This window comes from Filicampus tigris, chromosome 8 (genome assembly GCF_054856515.1).
Source record: "Filicampus tigris isolate MCC_2025a chromosome 8, RoL_Ftig_1.0, whole genome shotgun sequence".
NCBI classification, from domain to species: Eukaryota; Metazoa; Chordata; class Actinopteri; order Syngnathiformes; family Syngnathidae; genus Filicampus; species Filicampus tigris.
Genome location: NC_141224.1, coordinates 16,820,080 through 16,834,635, shown reverse-complemented (window position 1 = coordinate 16,834,635; position 14,556 = coordinate 16,820,080). Strand labels below are relative to the sequence as shown.

The 14,556-nt window shown below is 40.0% G+C and overlaps 1 protein-coding gene across 1 annotated transcript in view; it reads left to right on the top strand.

Moving 5' to 3' along the window:
* Window positions 1–14,556, top strand: part of dnah5 (dynein, axonemal, heavy chain 5) — a 99,168-nt gene that overhangs the window by 25,044 nt on the left and 59,568 nt on the right. The window contains exons 29-44 of the mRNA XM_086037467.1: window positions 385–603; window positions 694–756; window positions 852–1,090; window positions 2,283–2,430; window positions 2,885–2,977; window positions 3,102–3,301; window positions 3,411–3,564; window positions 3,943–4,106; window positions 4,213–4,369; window positions 4,750–4,962; window positions 6,341–6,565; window positions 7,196–7,368; window positions 9,764–9,834; window positions 10,117–10,224; window positions 10,355–10,542; window positions 14,007–14,201. Coding sequence (XP_085893593.1) covers window positions 385–603; window positions 694–756; window positions 852–1,090; window positions 2,283–2,430; window positions 2,885–2,977; window positions 3,102–3,301; window positions 3,411–3,564; window positions 3,943–4,106; window positions 4,213–4,369; window positions 4,750–4,962; window positions 6,341–6,565; window positions 7,196–7,368; window positions 9,764–9,834; window positions 10,117–10,224; window positions 10,355–10,542; window positions 14,007–14,201 — 2,610 coding nt within the window. The remainder of the gene's footprint in view (window positions 1–384; window positions 604–693; window positions 757–851; window positions 1,091–2,282; window positions 2,431–2,884; window positions 2,978–3,101; window positions 3,302–3,410; window positions 3,565–3,942; window positions 4,107–4,212; window positions 4,370–4,749; window positions 4,963–6,340; window positions 6,566–7,195; window positions 7,369–9,763; window positions 9,835–10,116; window positions 10,225–10,354; window positions 10,543–14,006; window positions 14,202–14,556) is intronic.

Genomic DNA, 14,556 nt, shown 5'->3' with positions numbered 1-14,556 from the left:
ATTTTCTGTTTCAGCCTGAATCCTTCTAATTTTTAGAAATTGGTTAACAGATGTGGGAAGTTAGGAAGCTGAGTGGCTATTAAGTATCGTATATACGGAAGAAAATATGCAGCAACATCTTTTCTAAACAACTTTTGCAATAACATTTTAGAAGATTCTGTGGGAAATTTGGTCCAATCAAATTGAAGAACATTTGTGATGTCAGAGGTCACACTTGCTGACAAAGTGGATCGAGTCCTTACTATGGTTTAGAGGTCAGGGCTCCGTGGGGGTCCTTATTTTGTGCACTGGGGCATGGTCCATCTGAGTAGAAGATGCCACAAACAAAACTGACTAATATTTCTCTTTCCATGAAAAGCCAATTCCTCGAATTGTGTTTTATAGGAGTCTTATGCCATGCTTCATAAGTATGAACTCTCAGTGGGTAAAGAAGAAGCAGACAAAGTGGACACGCTACGCTACATGTGGGAAAAGTTGTTGCTCCGCAGCACAGAGGTGCAAAACGAACTGATTGCCTTACAGCCGAAATTCAGAGGTGAACTATTCACCAACGTGCAGATATTCGTGGAAGACTGTCAACAGTTTTACATGGACTACGACAAGGTTGAGCAATATGAAGTACATGCAAATACTACATAAAATGACTCAGTGAAGATAATACACTGACATGGGCTTTCTTTTTCCCTACGCCAGGATGGTCCAATGGTGGTGGGGTTAGCTCCTCAGGATGCCAGTGATAGACTTATCATGTACCAGGTATGACAGGTGATATTTTCCGTATAAAGTATAGATCATAGTCAATGACCATTGATGATGATTGAATTACCATTCTGCTTCCGCCATTTCCTCAGAATCGATTTGATAACTTGTTCAGAAAGTACATCACCTACACAGGTGGTGAGGAGCTGTTTGGACTTCCTGTTACCCAGCATCCTGAGCTCTTAGAAATTAGAAAACAGCTGTCTCTTTTGCAAAAGTTGTATGGCCTTTACAACAATGTCATTGAAACTGTTAATGGGTACAATGACATCCTTTGGGCTGACTTGCACATTGAGAAAATCAATAATGATCTACTGGACTTTCAAACAAGGTGAGAAAAGTAATTTGCTTTAGCAAACTCAATCAGACTATCAAACTGGAAAGTTTTAAACTATTAAACCTTATAAACTGACAATACTTCATTAGGTACACTTTCACAGCCTAATGAGATGTATACTAAATCGAATTCAGTGTTTACAAATATAATCATACTCAGTGTCTGAGAAGTACTCATTTAACAATGTGTATTTCATTACAGCTTAGCTTGTTGACACTAAGAGGGCAGGAGCCGATAGCGCATAGCACAACGTTTTTGGTACCAACGGGGATGTCTTTCCAAACACTTAATACTTGCACAACAGGGAACAATCTGCAGTGGATTGCCGCAAGCTGATCTTTAACCAGGGTTTCACTTGTCATGGCCAGGATACCTCCACTGAGCCAGGCAAGCCAAAGAGTAGAAAGCAGGCTGACTGATTAAAAGGGTAAAGGCATTTTTTTTAGCTGGCACTGAGGGGAATGTCTGGAATACCCAAGGTTCAAATCAGGGAGTCGCTCTATAAGCAAACTCTGAAAAGTGACATGGCATGAGGCTGCTTATAACATGGCTGGACAACGTGCCTCGATCAGCTGGGTGCTGCGGGTGTGGGTGGTTGACTAATGAGTTGCATTGTGACCAGGAGCAGAGTGGAAAATTCCACCACAGCAATAGAGGCACGCAGGAATGATTGTAACATCTCGAAGTGAAGCTGTACTGGATCACAATACAGTGTGCAGATGCACATCAGGCTTTTGCCTCAAAAATGAATTACCTGTTGCTCTGAAAACAAGAAAAATAAAATCAGAAAAGCTGCTTCAAGAAAAGGACAGGATATCTATTAAGTGTTTCTTAACTTCTGAATATAAATGTGTTTTATCAAATAGTGCACCGCATTAAGGCTGAATTAATTCAGTTTCCCATCATCACTTATCTCTGCAGTAAGTCCCATGTGTGGGGGTTTATTCATTGGGAATGTACTCAGTGGAAACAAAGACTATTTCATTTTGAAGTAGTAGTCTTTATCTTCAATATGTGCGTTGCCTAAAAGTTCTTACTAGTATTTCTTTTCTAAGTCTGTATGCTCTGTGTGCTCTTCTACCTTAAATCAACTGTTGTCTTAAACAGGGACTAGGTACAGTAAACGATGGCATTCTGTGGCACATGCATTCCAGCTGATAGCTTGATAACTTTTTCATCACTCCAGATGTCGCAAACTGCCTCGGGCTCTCAAGGAATGGCAAGCCTTCCTGGAGCTGAAGAAAATAATTGATGAATTTAATGAGTGCTGCCCCCTGTTGGAGCTAATGGCCAACAAGGCCATGATGATGCGGCACTGGAAGAGAATTACAGAGGTCAGTAAAGCAACATAATACAGTAACCACCAGAGGTGGGTATTTTAGTAAATTTTGCTCGTCCGTTAATCATCATCTGTCAGCGGCCAGGTTACCTGTCCGTCATTTGTCAGACAGTCATTTTTTGTAACAAACTGAATTGTAATTGTTAGTCCGTCAGTTAAGTCCGTCAGTTAGTCTGTCAGAAGCCCATTGGTCCGTCAATCAGTCCCCTACAAAAATGTCAGAAAAAAGGGTATCCGCCAGTGACGAACTAAAGGTCACGGACACGGTTAGTGACGAATACATTATCGGAAGAAAACCCACTTGCGTCATTAGTCAGTGCGTCATTTTAAAAAGGTGTCATTTGTCAATCGTCAGGAAAACGGACCGGTCCGTCAGTCTGACGATATGCCCACCTCTGGTAACCACATTATGCTTATTCATGTTCACCGTCTTTCTGGTTCTTGAGCAGGTGACAGGACATACATTTGAGGTTGAGACTGATACTTTCAAGCTCCGTAGTATTATGGAGGCTCCTCTACTCAAATACAAAGAGGAGATTGAGGTAAGATTTACACTCTGGTCCAAGATTGTCCATATATTTTTTTGTTCAGTTAATTTAAGACTACTGTAAATTGATCACCTACGAAACAACATTGTGTTTACTTCCGTCCGGTTGTCCGATGCAGGATATTTGCATTAGTGCTGTGAAAGAGCGGGACATTGAGCAGAAGCTGAAGCAAGTTATTGCAGAGTGGGACAACAAGACTTTTACATTTGCCAACTTTAAAACCCGTGGGGAGCTCTTATTACGAGGAGACAGCACATCAGAAATCATTGCCAGTATGGAGGACAGCCTCATGATTTTAGGATCTCTTGTTAGCAACAGGTATGGCTCTATCACTAGCCAGTGTTATATTACCAGAACATCCTACTTTGGTATTTAACACAACAGTAGTAAGTGTGGCGCCAACAGGACGATGTTCCCCCCTGTTCAGGTACAACACCCCATTCAAAGCCCAGATACAGAAATGGGTTCTGAATCTGTCCAACACCACCGACATCATAGAAAACTGGATGACTGTCCAGAACCTGTGGATCTACCTGGAGGCTGTGTTTGTTGGAGGAGACATCGCTAAACAGCTCCCAAAGGTAATCAAATTCTTCAGTATTCCCAGTTCCACAAAAATCATATACAATAGCTGAAATGAAATGTCTTTAAATGTACATATGGAACTCAGAAATCCATCCATTTGTAGCTTTTTATGTCATTAAACTAAGATGCCTACTTGTGAGTATATTTAACAAGTATAGCTATGAAACACCACATAATTGAAATAATTCAACACAGTATCTAAAACTGTCTTCTCATTGCATTGACTCCGAAACATCATCAATGGCATTCTTTTGTGAAATTTAAATCAAAGTGTCCAAATACTAGATGAATGCATGTTCTATGTTTTGATTTGCAGTCAAGTTCCAGTGCTACCCAAATTAAAAGAAAATAAGAATGATTTATTTATTGTCTAGGAAGCAAAGCGTTTCTCAAACATTGACAAATCTTGGGTGAAGATCATGTCGCGGGCCCACGATATGCCCAACGTGATCCAGTCATGTGTTGGAGATGAGACAATGGGACAGCTGCTTCCTCACCTCCTGGAGCAGCTTGAGATCTGCCAGAAATCTTTAACAGGGTGAGAACCATATTAACAAGTCCAAGCAAAAAATATATTGGTATTTTAAAGTGTGTGTGTGTGTGTGTTTATGTGTGTTATATTGTTACTAAACATGCTTCAACAGCTATTTGGAGAAGAAGCGTCTGCTGTTTCCTCGATTCTTCTTTGTCTCTGACCCTGCTCTGCTTGAGATCCTGGGTCAGGCCTCCGACTCCCATACCATCCAAGCCCACCTACTTAATGTCTTTGACAACATTAAATCTGTCAAATTCCATGACAAGGTGAACTCTTGTGAATCTTTTTGTAGCGAAAAAGACATTGCAATATATACTGTGTTATGTGTACAGTCAACCCGTACTATTCGTGAGGTACAGGGATAGGGGCGGACTGTTAATAAAAAAGCCATGTATAATTGATGCCCATTGAATTGCATTATTTTTATAAACCCATCAAATTCTTTGAAAAAACGCTGATACACTTGCAATATACATTTTCCACGAATACCAGAGGAAAATTGTGGAACCTCCCCCAACCCCCACCCAAAATGCGAGTATGCAGTGGTCAGCTGTTTAATAATTTAAATGACATGGTAGAATTTTTTTAAGTCAGGCATCAAAGGTATAATAGAATTTCCCTTTTCTCAATATAACACCACCTGCAGGTCTATGACCGTATTCTGGCTGTGTCGTCTCGGGAGGGGGAAACTATGGAGTTGGATCGACCAGTCACAGCAGAAGGGAATGTTGAGGTTTGGCTCAATGCCCTCTTGAAGGAATCCCAGAGGTCTTTACACATGATCATCCGGCAGGCTGTCCTGGCCATCCAGGAATCCGGCTTCCAGCTTATCGACTTTCTCAACTTCTTCCCTGCTCAAGTGAGTCAAATGCAGCCATACTTTGATGTAATCATTGTTGGACGAAATGCTGGATACATTTTTATTAGTGAACTAAGAAGAAATACATGTTTTTTTTGTTGTTGTTGTTGTTGTTTTTTACTCCCAGTTTCAGCCATTAGTCAGGATGTGAAATTTACTTCTTTAGCTACTATGGTGTGTTGAAACCAGCTATGGAAATGGATGTATTTTGACTAGCAAACCAAGGCAAAGTTGTCTTATATCTTCAAATTTAAGTATAATCATGACCTACAGCTTAAATTTCAGGGCGCTGCCGCCTAAAGGGCAGAAGAATCTAATTTAATTTAGACCAAAAGGCATTGTGTAAAAACACAAACTCCTGGAACAATGTACAGTCACTGACACATTACTGGCATTTTTAAAGAGGATATCAACCCAAACATATATTTTTTCAAGAATATGTTCTCAGCAGGCCCACTAGTTGAAACACGGTATTCTGATTAATAGAGTGTTTGTGCAATATGAGTTAAGCAGCAAAATCCACCTGTTTTTAGCCATCTCAGGGGGAGGCCATTTTGTCATTTCTGTCGACGGAAAATGACATCACAACTACCCAATCACAAATCGCCTGTTTTCTAAAGCTGAGCCGTGATTGGTCGTTGACGGACAGGCAGGTACCCTGGCCACTGACGGATGACGAATAACGGATGGCAAAAAACGAATGGATTAACTCTTATTCCACAAACACAATATTTATCAGAATGCCTTGTTTCAACTAGTGGCTTGCATAGAACATATTTTTGAAAAAAGCATGTTTGGGTTGGTTTCCCCTCTTTAAGCCAAGAATATTACATCAGCACAACCTCTTCTTGTTTTTTCCCACTTTCCCACTTGGTTACTTCAAGCAGTGTGTCGTTTGTATCTGTACTGTATTGTCACATATAACAAATAGTCAACTGACAAGGCAAAGTTCATCATTTGAAAGAATTGTGCCTAATTGTGATTAATTAATGATTCTCTTGAAATAAATAATATCATTCAGTACACTACAACAAACAGTTTTTGCTGATAAGCAAAATAAAGAGCTAATTTTGAGAAAGAAAAATGTTATTCTCATTATACAGTATAGAATACTGACCAAGAATAAACCGAACCATTGCCCAAAAACCGAGGGGCAGACCATCCCGTGGCTTACCTGTACCGTCTCACCCCTCATTTCTGTAAAAACATGAAATTGGAGAGAAGGTGAGACGACAGACAGATGTAGATTAGACAAATTAGGGCATGTAAAGAATGATGCAAGCGGGAAAGAACAGGAAAGAGAATCAAAAAGTAATAACACCATAACTAACTAACAAGAGAAGCAAACTTGACCATGTCCTTTTGATGATTTATTCAGGTGGGCTTGCTGGGCATCCAGATGATATGGACAAGGGATTCTGAGGACGCTCTCACTAATGCCCGATATGATCGTCGTATTATGGCTAAAACCAATCAAATATTTTTACATCTACTCAATACTCTGATCGATATGACCACAAGAGACCTGAGTGCTATTGAGCGGACCAAATATGAGACTCTCATCACTATCCATGTTCACCAGAGGGACATATTTGATGACCTGGTAAGTATGGATATGAAAATTTAAGCAAGAAATGCTCATTTTGTTAATTCACTCTGAACAAAAAGACAAGGCTTTGCCTCTCAGAGTACCATTACAATATCTGAAAAGAGTATGGTCAGAGAAAAACATATTCAGCCTTTGTTTTTTAGATGTTATAAAAGGCTCTCTTTTCGGCACAATAATTGCCGTGCTTGTCACCAAGGACAACGAGAAACACATTTATTGATGTACTATCTTTTATTTCCATTAATTTATTATTTATTTTGACCCATGTTTTCAAAAATATTATTTATTTACCTCCTATCTTTGGTTCAGCCTTCTCTCTCTTTTCCTTCCTGACGCAAGCTAATAGTCATCCTTCTTACTGCTGCCACTTTAATACATAATTCAATAATAGCTCCTTGGCTTGCATCTTCCCTACCATGTCTTTCTTATTGCACCATTTCTTCTTATTATTTTAAATTCACCTTTTTAACCTCCTCTCTTTCATTCTGGTCATATCTTCCATCCACTGTATCTTTGTAACATTAATTTCAACCACTATCCCTTCATAAACCTGAACATGACACCCTTTATTACTCTCCGTCCACTATTTATCCTCCTTCTTCCTTGTTCACTTTTGTTACCAAGTGCCGACTTCATGTCAAAAGCCCCGGAGACTTTGAGTGGTTGAAGCAATGTCGTTTCTACTTCAATGAGGACTCCGACAAAATGATTATCAGCATCACAGACGTAGGCTTTGTCTACCAGAATGAATTTTTGGGCTGCACTGAAAGGCTTGTCATTACACCACTGACTGACAGGTAAGTTACACACATGAGGTGCCCTTATTATTATATTTGATTGATTTAACCGACTGTCAAAGCTGCTTGGCCAACCGGGAGCCCAACAGTTGCCTCTGAAGTCCCACAGACAAAAAAGGCCCGATAGGACACCTTCTTCACCTTGACGGCATACCTTACCGTTGGTGTCCACCAATAGGTTCTGGGATTGTCGCCACGACAGGCACCAACCACTTTACTGCCACGGCCGCCTCAAAAATGGAGGCGCAGAACTCTGCTTCACTCTGTGTCAATGTCCCACCCTTCCCATTGGACGTGGGTAAAGGTCTGCCGGAGGTGGGAGTCGAAGCTCTCTCTGACAGGGGACTCTGCCAGATCTTCCCAGCAAACCCTCACAATACATTTGGGTCTCCCAGGTCTGACTGGCATCTTCCCCCACCATCGAAGCCAACACACCACCAGGTGATGATCGGTTGACAACTCCACCCCTCTCTTCACCCGAGTGTCCAAGACTTGCTGCATGTCCGATGACACGACCATAAAGTCAATCGTGGAATTGCGGCCGAGCGCGTCCTGCTGCCAAGTGCACGTATGGACACCCTTATGTTTGAACACGGTGTTTGTTATGGACAATCCGTGACGAGCACAGAAGTCCAGGGAGAAAATACCACTCAGTTCCTCCCAATCACGCATTTCCACGTCTCTCTGTCAGTGCCCATGTGAGCATTGGAGTTCCCCAGCAGAACGATGGAGTCACCAGGGAGAGCGCTCTCTAGCACACCCTGCAAGGACTCCAGAAAGGGTGGTTATTCTGAATTGCTGTTTGGTGCAGAGGCACAAACAACACTCAGGACCCATCCTCCCACCCGAAGGCGGCAGGAGGCTAGCCTTTCTTTTACCTTGGAAGACCTCAACATATAGCTGCCAAGCCTGGGGGGCAATAAGTACGCCCACACCTGTTTGGCGGCTCCGTGGCCAACTCCAGAGTTCCAGAGTGGAAGAGAGTCCAACCCGTCCCAAGAAGGCTGGTACCAGTACCGGTGACCCGCGTCAGGGCAAGGGAAAATGTAATCCAATGTTTACTCATCATAGGCGTCTTTTGAGCCATGCTGGTCCCTCACCTTGGACCTGTTTGCTATGGTTGACCCTGCCAGGGGCATAAAACCCCTGATAATTTAGCTCCTAGCATCATTGGGAAACACAAACCCCTCATCGAGAGGCCATGAATCAATAGTATTGTAAAAATTATAAGTAGCAGATACTCCTCATTTATTACTACTCCACTCCTGAGAAAAACATAATTTCAACATCAGCATCAATTATTTACCTGTACAGTATGAATTACAAATTGCCATTTTCTTTGGGGGGAAAAAAATTGCAGGAAGTAACCAAATGTTTTAGGAAGGAAAAGAGTGAAATAATCTTCAAATTATGTGGACCTTGAATGGAAGCCATGTTAGTAATGCCATAGTTTCCAGTCACTCTACAGCTGTCTCTCTGAAAGGAGAGACACAGAGCTCTCGGTTCCTTCTTCCAAATAGTAAGCTTCTTATAATGTGCATAACTGTTAGAAGGTTTGGATTTATGTTATCAAAAACAGGACAGTGTTTGTGTCATCCAGTTTAAGACATTGACACAAATCAATATGAGGAGACTTGCGCATTGTCTACTGCTAACCAGTCCATCGTGCCTTGATGTGAACAATACTTTACAGAACAGTCAGTCACTGTGACTGACAGGGACCAATTTGTTGAGCGTAACACGGCTCACAGACAGACACAGTTATCAATCTACAAGCATGGTCTGACATACACACAACAAAGGGTAAGCATTGTGAAGAGACAGCAGTGACAGGAAGTAAGCTGCCAGCATCTTTCAGCAACATGCTGTCCTAATGGACTCAGATGCCAAAACAACCGATTTTCTCTGACATCGCTCCACGCTTAAGATGTTTTATTTGCTTTATTCAGTGACAATGTCCACTGCTGTTCTTGTCTGTGACTCATTTTCTCCACTTTGTACTTTGTCATCGTACGACCTTCATTCTACGTCAGCAACAGCACAGGTTTGAAAAACAGACAACAAACATTCGACAAACATATTTTCCACCATTTCTGTGTCTGTTCTCTGTGTGCAGCCCTCTTCATTTCTGTTCAACGGGCGCACTAATCGTCACACACGCCGATGTATTTCAAAATATACTTAACTTACGAAAAGTACAGCGTGAATACGAACCGCAGCAAACAAAAAACATTAAGTCCGCTTTTGGTCTGGGCAAAACAATCATACCGAAGGACTTTTCTGGTGTGAACACACCCTTAGTCTCTTATTTAGAAAGCAATACAGTATATAGAAGTTGTAACCTTATTGGTGTATGAAGGTATGAGTCTGTTCTATGTCCCCATATATGGCGTAGGTGCTACATCACCCTTGCCCAGGCTCTCTGTATGAGTATGGGTGGAGCACCTGCAGGCCCTGCAGGAACAGGTAAGAGAGACACCCCAAATACGGTATTTTTTTTTATTTTTGCAAACATGAAAGTACCTGACAGTTACTATACCAAGAGTTTGGCAACCAGACTGAAATGAGTTGTACATGTAGTCCAAAAAAGTGACAATAAAGGCAACAAGTTGCCATTACCTGGATTATTGACAAACAACACAGTCACAGTTGCACATCTCGAGGGACACTGAATCTTGTTTTCATTAGTTGTACAATTCCATGAATCGAATCTCTATTTTGATGCAACAACTTATTCGTTTGTTTTAGGTAAAACTGAGACCATTAAGGATATGGGGCGCTGTCTGGGGAAGTATGTGGTGGTCTTTAACTGCTCTGACCAGATGGACTTCAGAGGTCTGGGAAGAATATTCAAGGGTAAGTAAAAACAAGTGTGCTAATATCAGGAGTGATCGAGTGCTGTGTTTTGACTACAGAAGATAATGGATAGTGCCATCACTTTATTTAAAGCAAAATAATCTGTGAGTGGCTTGTTTATGATTCATAGGTCTTGCTCAGTCTGGTTCATGGGGATGTTTCGACGAATTCAACCGCATTGACCTTCCCGTCCTGTCGGTGGCAGCCCAGCAGATTTCAATCGTGCTCACCTGCAAGAAAGAACGACGAAAAAACTTTGTCTTTACTGATGGAGAAAATGTGGAGATGAATCCAGAATTTGGTATCTTCATAACAATGGTCAGTGTCATTCATACATAACCCATGTTATTTTCTGTATTCCCTCATACACGAAAATAATGTAATTATTATGATAATGTAAGCAACTCCCTAAATGCCACACAGGTAGATGTCAGCCCTTCTAATGCTCACGAAGCAGTCCAGGCTATCATGAGTAAGGCAGATCAAGCTAGAGTGCAGATTTCTGTTGTTGGAAAAGTGAAAGAAAAGCAACTTCTGTGTGAATTATACAAGTTATAACTGTGTTAATCAGTTTAAGATAGAGCTAGTTTGTCTCTAGAGTCGGTAAAGTGTAGTTGTGGACAGCATTTTTGGGAGGAACTGCAGTAGGCATTCTTCTCATTGCTAGATTATCCTGGTTAGTAAGCAAACTGACGCTAACTGTTCCAGGAGTTCTTTTCTTTTTTTTCTTTTTTTTCACGCTTGAAAATGAATGTTAAGTCATGTACAGTCATCCGCTCGGCTTTGTGCAACGAATCCCACTTAAGTAGCTCTGAACCAATCAGAGGACGGAAAAGTGCTGAGGTCCCCTGCGAGAAGGCCCTGTATATTGAATCTGAAATGTGATTGGTTCAGATTCTTAAAATATAATCTATTGTGTTTATATTACGGGGCCAGCAATCCTGCATCTGAAGGCCTTGGGAAGTTAGCAACACATAGAAGCTGAAAACAAATCTGTTTAAGACAGGTCTGAATAATATCCAAAACAACAAAGTCATGTAAGGATTCTTTGATTTGTGAGGAGTAGGACTTTGAAGCATAAATCATTGTATCATCAATCATTGTATCGTTACATCATGGCTGAAATAATAAATCACACTCTCAGTCTTTCTGTGAAACACATTGTTTTCTGCTATGTAGATAACAATGAAATCACAATAGAGCTGATGTTTTGATTGCCGGATAAGCATATAGCTTATCGCAGTGTTTTTCAAACTTTTTGAGTCAATTCACATTTATTTCATTGAAAAAATGCAGCGGCACACCACCATCTTAAATTGTGAAAAAGAAAAAACTTTTTTTAACAATATAAATGTTATATTGTTTAAATAAGCATTTTTTTTAACATTGAAGAATGACGGTATACTATAACGTCTGGAATAGGAATTAAATAAACAAAAAAAGTGTTTTACAATGTTTCATATTGATACTTACTCAGTGTGAAAAACATGGGCCTGTTTGGATAAACATGCATCACTAATTCGCTTGTCTCTAAACAAAGACAATTAGCTACCTGCTGCTGCCGCTGCTGCTCCCACCTGCTGGTATGGAAGAGTACTACAATGTGGTAAAGGCATTACAGTATTACGCTGCCAGGCGCTAGACCGCACAAATTAATTTCCTACGGCACACCTGACAATACCTCACACTGGTATGCCGCGGCACAGAGTTTGAAAAACACTGGCTTATTGAACATCAAGTAAAGATCAAAAAGATCAAACACTTTTAAGGATGAGCAAAAAATTATCCATTTGAGTAAACTCTGATCAGATGCTGAAAATACCTCATTTATAAATTTTAAAAGGGCAATAGTTGTGGAGTGGTTGGATATGAATCCAAGTTGATATTGAGATAGAATAACATTAGTATTTAGGTAATCATTTAGTTGATTAAAATATAATTTCAAATAGTTTTGCAACAGAACATAAGATTAAAATAGGTCGATAATTGTCAGGATCTAATGTCACCACCCGTACGTAGAGAAGTTCACATTTTTAAATGGTGGGTATTTTATATGTGAAGGTTAAAAAAATCTAATGATGGAAAGCATATACTGTAGGCTGAGAAGCTAATTTAATTAACTTTGTCTCAATTTCATTTAGCCCAGGACGAGTTGCTCTCTTTCAACTTATCAATGACCCCCGTGACATCAATGGGGGTCTAGTATGAAAATTTAAATAATTAGACAAGCAGAACAATTGTATTCAAATGTGGGAAATTAGTGATTAAATTGGAGTAGACAGAGAATAAATCAAATGCAAAAGCAACGGGTTGTGAATCATTCTCCTGAAAATGATCGGCACAACTGCTTGCTTGTGTAACTCACACAAAAGTAACTTTTCTTTCATTAAAAAAAAAACAGAAAGCCAAAAACAAACTGTGCGCACTAGTTTGACCTGCTTTACTTATGATAGATGTGAGACTGCCTCATGAAATCGTAATGCTGGTGCCTACCATTTAGGGAATGTTTGTGAATTTATGTTTTTGCAATCAACTAAGATTCGTCTCTTTCATTGACTGAGCTGTAAACATTTTACATGGTAAAATGCTATGGGGAATGAGATTGACTAAAATGGCAGATTCCTGATTCCTAAATATGTTCCTGGATATCCCTCGGAAATCTTTATCTTAACATGTTTTATAGCAGGCGGAAACAAAAATAAGTGGTGATGCCCTGGACAATATCTCTTAAAGGTCAGTTCATCAAAAATTATTCCGTAATTTTACGGCTCTATCAATACTACTAGAATTACCATACTCTTTGTTAAAACACAGATTATTGTTGTTCTTCGCACACTAAATATATTCCAAATTAAGTAATTAAAAAGTGAACAGTGGGATTATTTTCGTGGTAAGTGCGGTCAGACATTTTTTTTTCATCCTGTGTGTGCTCACACACATTTACGTCTGTATGTTTGTTTCTGTGTGTATGCACAAAGGGGTAAATTAAAGCCTGGCTCAATGGCAAGAGCACTCTGCCATCGGTTTCCATATGGATTTAGTTGTCTGAACCCATGGCATTTTTTTAAATGAAGGAAAGAACACATTGTGACATTAACTAGGGTATATGAGTGGAAATCCTACTAACACCTGAGTTAGTATTTACACTATACATAATTTACATATTGCATGTGCCTGTATAGCTGTCGTACATTTGGTCATGTTTATGACCAAAATCAATCCCGACAGTCAATCTTAATGTTTGCATTCCTAACAGCAAGCACCCTACCATGCACTGTTGCGACTATTTCTGTGTACAATTCAGATCTGCCTATTTATAGGTACGCTTAATCTATATCAAACGCAGTCATATCATTCTCTGCCACAAATGGAATACATTGCAAATACATTAATAACTGTTAATTAGCATAATAGTATGGACGTTAAGAAAAAAGATATGTTTTATGTTATATTAATTTACAATGCTAAATATATATCAGTTTACCCCACCACCTTTGGTAGAAACTCAGAATCAATATTTTGTCCCTGGCATACTGCTGTACAAAATACTCTCCCTAATGTGAGCCATTGATTGCAAGTTACCTTCATATAATGTGTTGAAAAAATATGCCCTCACCAACGAAAGTCCAGCAAAGCACAATTTTAGCCCCAGGTGAGTTTATTCATCAATAAAGTTCGATGATTGTGCTTGTGTGCTGGAAAACTGACAAAGAGCTGACTTTGCAAAAGGGGTGTCGCGTTCAATAATGTTTGTATCATTCTTGTCTTTCCTGGACACTCAGAACCCAGGTTATGCAGGGCGACAAGAACTCCCAGAAAACCTAAAGATCAACTTTCGCTCAGTGGCCATGATGGTTCCTGACCGCCAAATTATCATCAGAGTAAAGCTCGCCAGCTGTGGCTTCATAGACAATATAGAGTTGGCTCGGAAATTCTTCACTCTCTACAAGCTCTGTGAAGAGCAGCTTTCCAAGCAGGTAAACAAAGGAGGTCTGAAATTTCCCACAATTAGATTTATTGTTTGGTTGGTTCGTCATCTGGAATTTAATTACAACAGTAAGGACTATTAAGCACACTGATTGCATTAATATCTGAATAATTGAGATTATAACATCAGGGCTTCCTCTGGGGGATCCTGGCAGTGCCTTTCTGATGCAACTTTAATGTGATCACCTCGCAAAGTGATTTCCCGGTTGGCTTCTTGAATACCTTTGGATCAAATAAATGGAATTACTGTTTTTGTTTTGAGTTTTACAATTCATTTATAGTAATGAAGCATTAAGTTTCCCACCATTTTCCAGAACTGGCTATCAAGACAATCTTAGCGGGAAA